The following is a 15,779-nucleotide window of genomic DNA, read 5'->3' as shown; positions in this document are numbered from 1 at the left end:
GTCTTTTTATCAATAGTTCATTCCTGTTTATTGCTGGGAGAGAATTTGCTTATCCATTTACCCATTGAAGGATATTTTGATTATTTCCACTTTATGGCAATGATGAATAATATTTCTATAAACATTCATGTACAGATTTTTGTGTCATCAAAAGTTGAAATTTCTCAGGGCTGGGGATATAGCTCAGTTCGTTGTGTGCTTGCCTCACATGCAGAAGGCCCTGGGTTTGATCCCCAAAACAAACAAACAAAAGTTTAAATTTCTCTAGAGTAAGTACTTAGAATAAGGACTGCTAAGTCATAATGAATGATCCAATATATGATCATTCATATGTTAAACTGTAAAACTTGCCACCTTTTTCAGAGTGACCATACTGCTTTATTACCATTAGTCATGATGAGGTTTCTAGCTGCTTCTTTCCATCATTCATTCTTCATATTGTCAATTGAAAAAATTTTAACATAGCCATCCAAACAGGTTTGTAGTGGCATCTCGTTGTGTTTTAATTTCATTTCATGAGCTTATTTGCCATTCAAACATTTTCTTTGGTTAAGTTTCTGTTCATATCTCTTGCCCATTAAAAAAAAGTTAGAGTTACTTTTATCTTATTGTTGAGAAAATTTAAAGTTTATTCTGTATATAAGAATTTTATTAGATATGTTATTAGTGAGTACTTTTTGCTGGTCTGTAGCTTATGTTCTCATTCTCTTAACAGTATCTTTTTTTCAGAGCAAAAGTTAATTTAATTTTAATTTTAATGTTCAGTTTATAGAATTTTTCTTATATGATTTGTGCTTTATATCTAAGAAATATAGAGTTTGCCTGATCCAAGTCCCCCAATTTTTTTTCTGAGTTTTAGAGGTTTACATTTTACATTTATGTCTGTGATTCATTTTGAATTAGCTTTTGTTTAAATAAATAAATACACACATAAAATGTGTATACATGCAATGTTTTATGTATATGTAATGTATTTTATATATACACACAATGTTATATGTATCTCACTACATTTGTCTATTCATCCACTGGACACTGAAGTTGACTATGTGATTCCATCATCTTGGCTATTGTGGATAGTGATGCCATAAATATAAAAGTACAGATCTTTTCAAACTACTGATTTCATTTCCTTTGGTTATGTACCAATGGTGGGACTGCTGGATCATATGATAGTCCTATTTCTAGTTTTTGAGGAACTTCCATACTGCTTTCAATAATGGCTGTAGTTACTTTCGACCCATAGTATTTGAGTTCTCCTTTCTCTACCTATTTGCTACCATTTTTGTTGTTTGTTTGTTTGTTTTACAATAGTTATTTTAACTAGGGTGGGATGGTATATCATTGTGATTTCATCTGCATTTCCTTGATGATTAGCAGTGTTGAGATTTTTTCATCTATTTGGCTATTCATAGATCAATTTTATCGCTCTTTTCAAATAACCAGCTTTTGGTTTCATTGATTTTGGTCTGTTGGGCTTGTTTTCAGTTTCACTAACTTCCATTCTTATTCTCATTCTTCTGTTTGCTTTGAGTTTCGTTTGCTTTTCTTTTTTTTTTTTTTTTTAGTTTCTTGAGGTGGAAACTTAGTTCTTAACAGGAGACCATTCTTTGCTAATTTAAGCAGGTGACACTACACATTTTTCTTTCTGTTTGGTTTAGCTGCATATCTGTGTTTTGATATGAGCGGACTGTAGCTACATACATTTAAAAGTTTTAGACACTGTTATAATTTTTGCTTTCTACTTTCATACACGTTGAAGAATTTAAGAAGAAGAAAAATCGTTCATTATAGTGACCTAAGCATTTATCATTTTTGTTGGTCCTCTTCATTTGGGAAGCTCTAATATTGTTTCTGGGGTTGTCTTTCACTGTAAGAGCCCCTTAGCCTTTCTTTTATTTAGAGCAGATCTGTTGGTAATGGGTTCTTTTAGTCTTCCTCCACTGAAAATGTATTTATTTTACTGTCATTCTTAAAGTAGATTTAAAAAAAAATCTTTTAGTTGTATATGGGCACAATACCTTTATTTTATTTATTTAGTTTTATGTGGTGCTGAGGATTGAACCCAGTGCCTCACACGTGCTAGGCAAGCACTCTACCACTGAGCCACAACCCCAGTCCCTTAAAGTATTTTTTTTTTTTCTAGATGTAGAAATCTTGATCAAAAGGAGCTTTTTCTTTTTAGCACTCCTAAAAGGTTGACCCACTATCTTCAGGTCTCCATGATTTCTGATGAGAAATAGACAATGGTTTGAATTATTGTTCCCTGTACAAAATGCCCACCCCCTTGGTAGAAGTTTTCTTTATCTTGGATTGTAATGTGTCTGAGTACAAGCATGGTTTTCTTGGAAAGTGTGCTGTTTGAGACTTGCTCAACTTTGAAACTGTAAACTTGTACTTTTCATTACATCTGGAAAGTTTTCAGCTGTTATGTCCTTATATTTGTTTTTTCTGTACCAATGTCTTTCTTTTCTCCTTCTAGGACTCCAACAATCCAAATGTTAGACCTTTTGATATTGTACACAGTTTTCTGAGGTTCACTTCATATTTTCAATTTTCTCCTCTCTTTTGTTCATATTGGATAATTTCAACTGATCTGTCTTTCTGTTCACTGGCCCTCCTCTGACATTGTCATCTCTGTTCTGTCACTGAGCCCACTTTGGCATGACTATAAGTGTCCCTGCCAAGACAGAGAGCAAAATCAGGCCAGAATCTCAATAGTCAAGGGGAAACCTATTTGTGGATATTTCTAGTACCTGGCTCTTACTACTCTTTGCCAATGGAAACATCCTTGCCAACAGACTCTGGGAAGAAGAGAGCCTCAACATTTTGTAAGCAGGTGAGTTAAACACACACACATCCCTACAGAGCTAGTGTGCTGCCAAGCGTCTGAGCCCATATACTCTGAGCCAGCTCTTTGGCTCCAGGAACACCAGTTGCCCCTGCACTTACCCTCACATGGCTCACTCTGTCCAAGCAGCTGGTGTGAATTCAGGTGATCAATGTTGTATTCTTTGTGTCCATAGTGATAACAGATCTTCCTGCAGGACTGCAGATATCCACTTACAGGCTTCCCTGTTGCAACTGAGTTCCAGACTTAGTTTGCCCCAAAATATTTCCTCCTTATCTTTGGGGGTGTTTTGAGGGGGCAGGTTGTAGATGATGTAGAGAAGGAAGTTAATATTGTTGGGCATTTACTAAGTGTTGGGCCTTGTTCTTTGCACTTTATACAGTAATTTATTTAACCTCATATTTGATGTTACATATTTCCTTCTCTTAACAAAGCAGCCAAATAGATAGTATTTTTGTAATATTAAATTTATTGTGTATATTTTACAGAGGAGGAGTCTGAGAGGTTAAGTGAGACTCCCTAGCTCAATAAGTAGCAAAACTGGGATAAAAATCTGCCTGGCTCAAGAAAACATGCCCTTTCTCCTGCATATAGCTTGTAGATTAATGAATATTTTAGGAAATGTTTTGAAGAAATCTGAATCTCAGGGAAATATATTTTATTTTATTTTTTTCCACATTTTTATTAGTGCATTTAAATGATATATAACAGGATTCATTATTACATATACATTCATGTACATGGTATAACAATATAATTTGGTCAATGTCATTCTTGGGGAAATATTTTAAAAGTGTCTAAAATTATCTATCAAAAGGTTTGATTGGGCTCGGGAGGCTGAGCCAGGAGGATCAAGAGTTCAAAGGCAGCCTCAGCAAAAGCGAGGTGCTAAGCAACTCAAAGAGACCCTGTCTAAATAAAATACAAAATAGGACTGGGTATGTGGCTCTGTGGTCTATTGCCCCTGAATTCAATCTCTGGAACCGCTCCCCACCTCCCCCAAAAAGGGTATGATTCAGAATGGATCTGAGCCTCAGTTTTGTCTGAGTTCACGGTCATTAAAGTCATTAAAGTCCTCAGATCAGATAACCTGTCACTACTTGGTAAGTGCTCAGGTGCAGGCAGGGAGGTGGGGCTGCAGTATGTCTCTGTGGGAACAAGCAGAAACAGGTCTAGTCCCGGGCGCAGGGATGCTGGGTGGTTCAGTGGTCATCACAACCTGCGCAAACACTCTGTGTTCTGAGTATTTCTCACACCAGGCTCTTTAGGCAGGTTGGCAGGATTTCTCCCAATTGCCCCCATAGCCAGGGTTTTCTTGGTTTTTGCCTGAGGGAGCCCAGCTGAGATTCCAACCTGGGTTTACTACAAATCCTTAATTACTTACTTTGTTCTAAATTGCCCTGTATTGTGCCTTTAAACAACGTCAGTGACAACTTCTTATCTAAATGATCTAAGATACCACTAGGCTACAAAATTACCAAGAGCTGGATTGAATGTCATAGACAGATTTTTCAGAACTATATAAATGTATTAAAAACAAGAAGTATTGGTTTTGTAAAGCAAATTTCCCCCTAAATGCTCTATAGGAAATTTGTTCCAGAAGCTGCTGTGGGGAAAGAAAGAAAATTCCATAATCAGTAAATAAACTTGTGGCTCACTGGCTTAAACCAAATTAAATGAGCATCTTTTTGTTTTTTCAGAAGCACTTCTCAGAGCTTTTGATGCTCTAATGAGAAACTGGAGAAGGGAAATGATATTCCACATTCCTCAAATTTATTTAGCTACAGACCCCTTTTAGTAGGCAAGTATTCACATATGAGGTTGGGATTTGCTACTTAGGACTTTCTCATCCTTCTGTGAAAATCAAATTGTCAGGCAGAGTTGGGACCAGTCCTATCAGCATGTGAAGGTTCCTGCAAATTGCCCTTAATGCTTTATCTCCACATGTGATAGAGTCCAGGTACCTAATTGTCTAGAGGAGCAGGCTGAGGCCCTCTCTGATTTTCTAGGTTATTCTACTAGGTACACCGGTTGTAAGCGCAAAATGACGGGTGCAGACCTCAACAGATTCAGGGAAGCCATTTATTGTTCTTCAGGGACTTGGGCAGCGTGGGAACTCATTTTCTGGATGCGAAAATGGCCATCGATTACAGAGGGGATTTTGGTTTTATAGGGAACAATTAGGGAGTTTCATCATTGGAACTTGTGGGTGTGCTGTTTGGACAGTCAGGGGCTAGTTATGAAGGTTAAAACTTTTGACTCAGGAGGGCAGCTGTAAAAGGTCGAAATTCATTGTTACCTGGAGAGATAGGAGTCCAGATTGTAAGGGTGGGTATTTCTTCTTCTGGAATTTATTGTCTTCCAGAGTTTCAGTATTTGCCTCCATCCTTCAGGGCCTATTGTTCAGTATTTACTGTGTATAAATAGGACTAATTTGCAATGGGGGAAGGTCAAAGTGCAGAGCCTAATATTCAGTATTCACCCGATGTTATCAGGAAAGGATTTACTGGAAGGTCAATGCTTGGCTAGTTTCCACTCCCTCCTCCTGAGCTGCATTATCTCTCAGCTTCTCTTTGGGGGTTGTTTTGTAGGATTATTATTTTCCATAACTCTTCATAGGTGAGCTGGAGTGATGGGATAGCCTGGGAAGTGTCCAGATGTGGAAGGCTGTTTGGAAAGAAGGAGCAAGAAATGTAAGGAGCAGCATAAAACTCCAGAGGGTGCAGTGGAAAATACACAAGATTGTGTGTGAGAGAGTGTGTAGAGAAAGGAAAGTTCTGGAAAAAAAAGGCTAGCAGCTATGCAAGACAGGCTTCATTTCCTTGGGGAAAAAAAAATTGCCCAGAGTTCACCTGCTGCTTTCCTGTACTCAAAGTAGGAGCCAGAGAGCTGTGGCATTGGTATCTCCTGGTGCTAAAATTGTGGCATTTCAGGCCCCACACAGAAACGCTGAATCAGAATCAACATTTTGACAGGATTTCTGTGGGTTTCATATCCACATTATGGTCTAAGAAGCTCTGCATTAGGTCACATGAACACGCCTCCCTTGCCCACCTCTCAAGTTCCAAGCCAATACAGTCACATATCACTTAACATTGGGGATACATTCCAAGAACTGCATTGTTAGGAGAGGTCTTCACTGTGGTAACAACATGGGGTATACTCACATCAATCACGCACAGGAAAATTTGAGCATCATAGGTTGCTACGATGTCTTTAGTGGGTATAATCTTACAGAATCACTGTCAATGACAGGTAGAAAGGATATGTAGCACATGTATAATTAGTAGTTTGGTTTGCTTAAGTATGCTGGATGGGGGTGGATATCCTAATGAGCTTTAGGTTGGCCTTGAGGCCCTACATACAGGGTAAGAGGGAACCAATTGAGTACACTGAGTTACCTGGGGGGAGGGTGTTTGAATAGGTGACTTCCTAAGAAGGAGTTATGTAGAGACACATGAAGTCATGAAGGAATCTGCTCTAGGTTTCATTTTATTTTGTCCTAATGGATGAGCTTCAGCATCTGATATTAGGATTTTACTTAGGACCTGGCTTATTGGGGTTGGATGACATAAAGAGTTAGGAGCTGATTACCAGCCGCATGTCTCAATTTTGCCACCTGTGGAGAGCGCCAATAAGCTCTTTAATGTGATGTTGCAAGAGGGCATGAGGTACAAGTTGTTCTGTGAGAAGAACTTGTTAACAGCTGAGTTCATTGGCTGACTTGACTCCTGGGTTCAAACTGATATAGAAAGAGAAAGATTGGGCCAATGCATTACCCTGTATTCCTCCACTCTAAGGATATATTTGTGCAAAACAAAATAACCTGTAATAATTAATTGAATTAGGATGGTCTGCATTTACATCCTGATATTTAGGGGGTAAACTCTGGTGATGAACCCCCGTCTCTAGTGAGACTACTGGAGAGTAGTGCCAGATGAATAATCTTAACCTGGGTTTCATCACCTGTGGATTAGAAACAATAACAGTACCCTTTTACATGGAGGTTGTAAAGAGGAGGCGAGATTACACGTGCAAGACTCAGCACGATGGTTGTGAGTCTGAGTCCAGAGGACTCAGCAGGGCAGAACAATCTCAAATAACAGCATTTTTCTTGAGGTTCATCAACACCCTTGATTTTAACAGTTTGCTTAGTTTTGAAGGAAACTATCATTAATCCTTCCTTCAAATTCTCTGAAAAGAACTGCAAAATTTCTTTAAATATATTAAATTGAATTGAGAATGGAAAGGATTAAATTACCATGAAATAAAAAAGAAGCTATGGTTAAGTTTGGAGAGTAAATTATAAGGAAAAGATAAAATTTTTAAATCTCGATTTTAAAACCATCGATATACACTGCTGACCCGGAACACAGGGATTCTTTCATATTTCTCTGAAGAGTGAATTTCTTGTTTTAGTAGGCAACTGCTTTGCTTAGACTCAAACCATAAACGGTCTCTTGGGAAGTAGCCTACATTTCTGTTCCTGCCCCACACACATATCCATAGTTCGGCTTAGCAAGAGATTTGGGCAGTTACGCACAGAATCCAGATTCCCTCTTTCTGTACCTCTGTTTTCCAATATTTCCCTTGCAATTTTTTTTTTCACCAGCCATGACTGTCCCAAACTCTGTCTTCTTGTTCTTCAGGCCAGAATAATTGTGGGTTTTTATTGATGTTTTATCTATTCTATGTTCTAACATTGATCAGCCTTCAGGCAAAAAGCTGTAACCAGGTAACGCACTCTCTGCCATTGCCTTCTTCAAAATTTCAATTCTCCTCCAGAGTCTTGTTGCTCTTTTTTCCACTTTCCATTGTCTTTGGATATATATATATATATATATATTTGGTACTGGGGAGTGAATCCAGGGGGGTGCTCAATCACTGAGCCACATCCCCAGCACTTTTTTGTATTTTGTTTAGAGACAGGGTGTCACTGGGTTGCTGAGGCTGGCTTTAAACTCTCCATCCTCCTGCCTCAGCCTCTCAAGCTGGTGGAATTATGGGTGCGTACCACCACGCCTGGCAGTATTTTTTTAAATAGTTTTTTCCCCCTTTCTGGGAAAATCAGGTCTGGTAGGAGCCATATCAGCAGTTGCTGATTCTTTTTTTTTTTAATATTTATTTTTCAGTTGTAGTTGGACACAACACCTTTATTTAATTTATTTATTTTTATGTGGTGCTGGGGATGGAACCCAGGGTGCTCTACTGCTGAGCCACAATCCCTGCTGATTCTTTTGCATTCGTATTTATCTAGTTGTTGGTTCTCTGTCTTTAGGGTTAAAGGTTTTCTGAAAATATCTGGTTTCTTATGTTTGTTCTTGTTTAAGAAGTTCTGTGTGCTCACCATTATTATGAAAGGATGGATTTCAGTGTAGAGTGATCAGATAAGGGCTAGCAAATTCCTTGGTAACTTCAAAATATTTTCTTCCCTCCCTGAATAATTTTTCTTGAGAATGGTATTCTAATTTCTTTTTTGGGAAATCTGCTTGGATGCATGCAAAGCAGAATTGAGGAAGGGTCTCACAATTCTACATTTAGATTTTTTTTGGTGGTGGTATCAGGGAGTGAACCCAGGGGCACTTAACCACTGAGCAACACCCCCAGCCCTTTTTATCTTTTGAGACAGGGTTTTGCTAAGTTGCTTAGGGCCTCACTAAGTTGCTAAGACTGGCTTTGAACTTGTGATCCTCCTGCCTCAGCCTCCCAACCCACTGGGATTATAGGCCTGTGCCACTGTGCTTGGCTGCATTTAGATTTTTAATGCATCCCTTCATATTCAGCCAGCAGCTGGTCTTAACTGTGCCTGGTCACCTTGTACTACTGTGTCCCTGGTTCCATTTCTCCAAAGAATAAACCTTTTCAACTTATGTTGGGGTGATGGGTGGGGAAGCTGATCTAAAAGCCCAATTGTTTCTTAATCAAAACTTCAACTAAGCTTTCTGTTTTCAGCCTCACTCTTATCCCTTACTTAAGAGGCTCCAGGTACCTCCAGTGTCCTGGGCTTTTTGGAGTCCTGTTTGATTGGGTTACTTATCATTGACTCCCATGTCATTCCCCATCTCCAGGCATTTTTATTTTTTGCTTTTTTCCATTCTGCTAATTCATTTGCCACCCATCCTATTTGTCCACTACCCTATTTTTTAAATATGGTCTGCTGTGGTCTCTATTCAAGTTCTCTATATCCTTTTGTGTTTATGCTTCTGTATTTGCATTTATTTGGATGGTGTTTTAGAGGAAAGTAAATGTATATTTTTTCATCCCTTATTAGTAGGGAGTAAATAAATAATAAGGAATCAGTTGGAGGAGTCAACTTTTCTAGTAAATGGTAAAAACAAACTTTTCTCTTTGTATTTTACTGGAATCTTAATCAACTGGGAAAAACAATATAGCTTACTCTTCAAGTAAGAGAATCTAGCAGAGGTGGTGATGCTTGTGTGAGAGGTAGAATAAGAGGTTTTGACTGTAAGGAACCCGTAGGTCTTTCATAACAGAGGTTTTCATGGTGAAAAATGAAATTGCACTTCACCTTGATATATAAAACAGAAAAAAGTAATTATTTTCCCACCAGAAATATTTACAAAATGTTCTTTTGTAAAACCTATGAGCTCCTTCCAAAAACTTTGGGATTCCTCAGATATAGATGGAAAGCCACTGCAAAAAAATGGCATTAACCCCAACAGTGTGCACAGCCCTCTTTATGGTGTAAGCATGTTCAGAACAAAAGGACACTCATTAAATTTTCTTGAACACCGGTTCTGTTCCCGGTATTATGTCGTGGGCTTTAGGGACATCATCTCAATTCTCACAACCACACTGTGAAGCAGGTGTAATAATTGGTGCTGTCTTGTAGGTGGGGAAATGGAGTCTTGGAGAACTTAAGTACTTGTTCATGGATACACAGTTAGGGAGTACAAAAACTGGAACTCAAAGCCCGGGTCACCTAGCCACGACACAGGACACTGGGCATGTTCTGATGGGCTTTGCTCCTCAACCCCCGGATTCACCTGGAACCATCACGTGGATTCTGTTCACTGAGGGCTGCCTCTGTTCTTGACAAAAGTATCATAGAATAGTGTAAAACAAAACAAAACAAAAGCAACCCATGTCTCTAATCCTCAGGCAACGCCAGCTCCCAGATACCCCACCCTATTCTGCATCAGACCCCTGCTCTCCTCCGCAGGTCAAAGGTGAGTGCGACCCACCTGCCGCACATCTTGTGCTGTTCCTATTCTTGGACTCAGAATAGCAAGAAAACTAGGCCCTTGATTGTGTCTTCCCCTAGGCGCGTGCTCCTGGACCCTGAGGCCTGCAGTTGTGCAGAATCGGGCTACCTTCCTCCACTCAGGAGCTGCAGCTGCCCCTGGGATGCTGCCTGCGCACCCGAGCACGTCTGCAAGGAGCGACTCCTGCCGAACCCCGGGCAGCTTTCACAACTGCTACCCAAACACGGGTCATCCAGCTCAGGACCAATCCGGGTCTTCCCATCTGGGGACAAGTTGTTCTCACCATCAGCAGCTGCTGTTGTGCCACGTCTCCGGGTAAAGCTCAAGATATTTAGTTACAAGAGACCTCGCAGGAAGCCTCAGAGCAGCCCGCTGCCCTGTGACGTAGAGAACGGGCAGCCCGAGCCTTTCCAGCAGATGGCAGTGTTGAGACGCAGATAGGCCACGGCGGGGCCCGGGTTCTTGGCTTAGAAAGTCTTTTAATTAAAAACCCACTAAACCCAAGGTCCTCATTCAACAAAAAGCTGAAATGTCAGAAATCTATAGGAAGATTCCAGGTAGCGGAAGGAGCCGTGTGCTTACGCAGGCTCAGCCAGACGACTCAAGGGGATTTGTAAATGAGCTCTCAGAAAACTGTCAATCAAACATTAAGAAATATTCTTTTCTTTTGCTTTTCTCCTTTTTATTCCGTCTTCTGGGTCTAGAAGGTGGCAGAGAGAGGAAGAGTTATCAAAAATCGTGGTAAAACTCCACATTGAAAACATGCTCAGGTGTAAAACCTGCACCTGTAGTTGAAGTCTCTGAGTCCTCTGCCTTTTGAAAGTTGTAAGGTTATTTTTTTCAGGGAAAAAATGTCAGGGTCATTGGATAAAACAAAATTAAGTTTCAGACTAGTAGGGTTCAAGTCATCTTAACTAACAGGCATTAGACTTAGGAAAGTCCAGAGTAGAGACCTGGGAAATTAAATGGGATTTAATGTAACATGTTGAGCAAAGAAGCCTAACCTCCCTTTTGGTTCCTTGATTTTAGAGCCTCGTTGCCTCCAGCCAAGAAGAGAAAGTACACACAGATATTGGATGACTCAGAGGACTGCAGAGTGTGGGCCCACCACTCCAGACCATGTGAGAAAATCTGGCTGTGACAAAGTCAAAGCCCTCAGTGTCTTAGCCATTGGATCAAAGCTTTTTACAAACCTTTGAGCAATCCTACAAAATTATGTTCTCTCTCACGGAGGACAATGATAGGCTCTGGGAGTTAATTTCTTCCTTCTTGATGTTCTTCATGCAGGTGGGGTCACATAAGTGCTCCCAGGAAAGGTTGACCTTCTGGTGCAAGTGAAATGCCAGTCTTTCAATTTCAGGAACAATGTGTCTAAGAAGACAGGCTGCAGGCCTCCTGGTGTGCCCACTGCTTTCTTGAGTGCAGTTCTCCTCAAGTTTAATGTGCATAGATTTACCCAGGGGTCTTGGTAAAATGAAGATTCTGACTCAATCCATCTGAGCTGGGGTCTGAGACCTGAGTACCCAGATGAAGCCAATACTATGGGTTCACAGATGACCTTCCAAAAAGCAAGACTTTAGAGTATTTCTCCAGTGGAAGGAAAATGGAAAGTTGAACTTTCTTTGCACTCAAACCACATTGGCAGGTTTCTGATTGATCTTTGAAGTTATGTAAAATCATCTTAGAAGTCTTCCATCTGAGGCCCAAGTGGTCAGCTTGGTTTTTTTTTGTTTTGTTTTTAAATCTAAAATGTGATGCATTATGCTTTGAGCTTAGAGACCTGATCAAGTTGGGAACAATCTGGTCTTTGGGAGTCTAAGGACTTGAACTTTCAGAATTTTCTTTAGCATTTGCCATAGCATTTGCTAGGGAAAAGTATAATACTCCAGGCCAAATTTATTAGCTACTGTAAATGCTCATATGCAGGCAGTGTGAACGGTGCCCCAAATTCAGGGATTGGGAATCTCTTCTCTCCCCATGAGTCATCTTGGCCAGGACAACAAGTTTTCCTCTTGGGGCTCCTACTCCTACTCCTGTCCCTGAGCTCTAGAGGATTACACCACTCTGAAAGGTGGCTTTCTCACCACCTGAAGTTGCTTCCTTTGTCTTTAGCCACCCCTGGTTGGAGCTGGTCCTTTCAGGGATGTCTGGCTTCAGCTTCAGCGTGGGCTGTGGGGGTCCTTCAGTGGACAATGATGTCACCCCCTCAGCCAAATCCCACATATCACCATTCCCTGGGAGTGCTATGTCATGACTGCGCTGGGTACCCAGCCTTGTAAAAGGTGAACCTCTTACATGGATCCACCTTTTACATGGATCCACCATAACCGACATCTAACCCCTCCCTCCTAGAAAAACAAAATGCTAAGTAAAGCCCCACCTTTTGATGACATAGAGCTCTTTGTCCACCTTCCTAAGCAAGGATACCCTAGTTTCTTCAGGGATCCCTGCATCTAGCCTGCAGCTTCTTTGTGATTCTTAAACATAAAGCCTGAACAAATTCCTAGCCAGACAAGGGAACCATCTGTTCACTTTCCTCCAGATGCACCAGCTCACTGGGGGATACGGGGCAAGTCACTCAAACCTTCCAGGAGTTTCCTCAACAGGCTGGATTGTTGCTCTGGCCACTCCCAGAGTTAAGCTCCATCCCGTGATGGTTTTTCTGCTGCCCGTCCCAGACAGGGCATTGATTTTTTTTTACCATCTTCAAGTCCTGGGAGAGTAACTGAAATGTCTCAACACATAGGAAACCCTGAAGTCCCATTTAAAGGTCAGTAAAAAGGCTGACTAAAGATAATTGGTTCCAGACAACTGTTCAAGAATGAAAATGAGCAGGTTCCCAGGGCCAGAGGGAGGCAGGGAGACAAAGGCAAAGACTTAGTTAATCCAAATGCCATGTTTTCATTACAGTTTATATTTTTAGCCCAAGTTTTAGTGGAGATCTCCCACTGATGTTGCAGAGGATAGGAGTTTTTACAAGGTCCTGGGAAAAGAACACAGTAAGAGAGGAAGGGGGGAACTTCTGCAGTCTTATAAGCAGCAGAAAGTTTGCCAATTATTAATGGGAGATTTCTAAATCAATCATTTAGGCTTTTCTGGATCTTTTCCTAAGAGGTACATGTTGGCCAAGGGTTCTAAGATCCCATTTATTGAGGTCTGAATGTAGAATTCCTGGGTTGGTAGGAGCAGATGTAAAATCTTGCTTAGAGAGAAAACCACTGGTAGGCAGGCTCCTGTTAGCTGGTGCTTGGCCTCACTCAACCAAATAAAAGAGGTTCAAGGTCTCCCTGAGAGGCTTCAGCTTTCTTATATTTTGATCCTCAAATGTGAAGGGGGTTTCCAGCTCCAAAGCCAGAGCCGTTGGCCCATGATGAGAGGTACATTGGCTGTGTTCACCCTCTAGAATCAGGAAAGTGCCTGTCTCATCTCTCTGGCATCTGGGAACTCTCAGATAATCTTTCTTGATTATCGAATGATAATTATAATTTCCACTTATCTCAGAGATTTGTTTAGAGCAAAGTACACACAATATTTTGAAAGACGTCAGAGGCAAGCTTTCCATTTCCTCCACGGGGTGGGACTCAGGCATTTGCTGCCTTCACACTTCTGTTTCTCTCTGTGTTAGGTTTTCACAAGAGATCTTACATGAAGGGCAGAGGAGTGTTCGAACCCTAGCTCTTCCACTTAGCAGCTGTGACAACGGGCAAATGCTGTCAGGACTTAGAATCTCAGTTTCTACTCTGGTTAATGAGATTAAGAAACCTTGCTTCACAACCACTCTAGAAATGTTTGGTGGCCTCTCTTCAAGCATATCTGCCAACCCGAGAGTAGACCTGGAATAGAACATATCATATTGTATTATTCCATTTCTATAAACTCCTCTGTACGGTTAGATTTCAGGACAATTATCAGTTTTTGACAGGAGAAATTACTTACTGGAAGAAGGGCTTTGGGCGGGGGGGTCTCCTAGAGGGCTGGAAGCAACCTGTTGCTTGATAAAATGGTCATTACACAGAATTCATTTCATAAGAAAATAAAATTGTGTACTCATGATCTGTGTACTTTTCTTTATATGTAAAATACTCAGATAAAAAAAAAGTTTATTGAAAAAGAAAAGGATCCTCACCTTGGAGATGACTTTAGGAGCTGGTGAAATACTAGGTGAAATGTCTGGGACCTTGCATGAATACAGAAATCACCCAGAGTAGCAGCTATTATTGTTAGTAGTAATAATAAGTCCCAGCATTAGGCTCAGCTTCTGTCTGGAATTTCAGTGTGGGCCTGTGGTCCCTGGGGCCTTACCAGTTGATAAACAGTTCACAGGAAAGCTATGACTGTGTCACTTTTACTGTTTTGAAACCTTTGCTGTTGTGTTAGGCAGGGCAGGAAGTGCTATGATTTCTGAGGATGATGCCAATAGTCCCAGTCCCCTGACCACCCTCCCTATCAGTGTCTGGAGGAGTGGAGCTGGCCTTTGGCCATGTACCTGGGCACATTGACCTTGCTGCCAGGCTTGAGTAGGAAGCTGGCTGTGTTAGCTGGTTTGTGGCCAAGTACCGCCAATAGTTACATAGAGTTATGTGGAGGCCAAGCAGCATTTCCCAAGCATATCTGAGTCCCCTCACTGCAACAAGTATAGGTGATAATGACAGGGACACTCATATCCAAAGGCAGTGTTGTTTAAATGCTGTGGTGGCAGTTGCTGGACTAAGCACTTCACATTGTTCCCTCATGGGATTCTTACACCACCCCTGGGAGGTATATATGGCTATTCTCACTTTGCACATGAGGACATGGAAACTCAGAGAGCTTAAATCATTTTCTTAGGAACGTTCAGCCATTAGGTATAAAGTTGTGATTCAAACCCTTTGAATCTTCGTTGACCTTCTCTCCATTGTAGGAGAAATTAAAGAAGGAAGGAAGCACTGGTTTCCCCCTTTCTCTGAATTTGATGGAAGCAGAAATGTGGAAGGGCTTTATTTATTTATTTACTTTTTCAAAAAGATTTTAGGCCAGGTAGCTTTTGGAGGAGTGAAGGTAGGAAAAGGTCCCAGCTTTGCCCACCTCCAATGTCCTTAGATGGGAAGAAGTTTTTCCGGATTTTCCAAAATCTCTCTAACATGGGAGATTTGGCCTTATAAAAACCAAAAAAATACATGTTTTGCTTAGGTGACATTTGATGATGATACTCCAAGAAAATCTCATTTTCTGTGACATTTGGGATCAAAAGCAACTGGAAGCAGGTCTATTGATTTACTTATTTCAAGAAGACCTCAATAGAAGCCTAAAGAAAGGAAGAGTTAGATGAGCAAAAGAAAACCCAGCCCTTTGCTACTGCATTTCCCAAGCTCTGGGCTAAGTGGCACATTAAGTAGAAGTTAATGTCCTATTTCTGGGTTATTGCTGACAGCCTGCACCTGGTCATACCAACGCCCACTGTTTCCCTTTCACTCCTGACGTCAGGCATGAGTGATGGTAGGGGGTGTTAGAAGAAAAGGGAAACAGAAAATGTACCAATAGCATTTTACATAAACACAATCTGAGGTTGAATTGCACAGTTTGGGAGGCATATTCAAATTAAGACAGAGAGCTTGCAGCGATTATTCAAAAATAGTGGTCATCATGTGAAAAGGCTGTTATTTGACCATTTTTGATGAACAAAAGTGGCAATTTCATAGAGTTGATATTACATGCTAACAAGA

At 40.8% G+C, this 15,779-nt stretch overlaps 1 protein-coding gene across 1 annotated transcript in view; it reads left to right on the top strand.

Annotated features, from left to right (window-relative positions):
• Myrfl (myelin regulatory factor like) overlaps positions 1-15,779 on the top strand; it is a 116,450-nt gene that overhangs the window by 35,661 nt on the left and 65,010 nt on the right. The window contains exons 3-5 of the mRNA XM_027927319.2: positions 9,974-10,041; positions 10,137-10,392; positions 11,107-11,198. Of these exons, the coding sequence (XP_027783120.1) occupies positions 9,974-10,041; positions 10,137-10,392; positions 11,107-11,198 (416 nt within the window). The remainder of the gene's footprint in view (positions 1-9,973; positions 10,042-10,136; positions 10,393-11,106; positions 11,199-15,779) is intronic.

This window comes from Marmota flaviventris, chromosome 3 (assembly GCF_047511675.1).
Source record: "Marmota flaviventris isolate mMarFla1 chromosome 3, mMarFla1.hap1, whole genome shotgun sequence".
In the NCBI taxonomy this organism is placed as follows: domain Eukaryota; kingdom Metazoa; phylum Chordata; class Mammalia; order Rodentia; family Sciuridae; genus Marmota; species Marmota flaviventris.
This window is presented reverse-complemented; position numbering and strand designations above follow the sequence as displayed.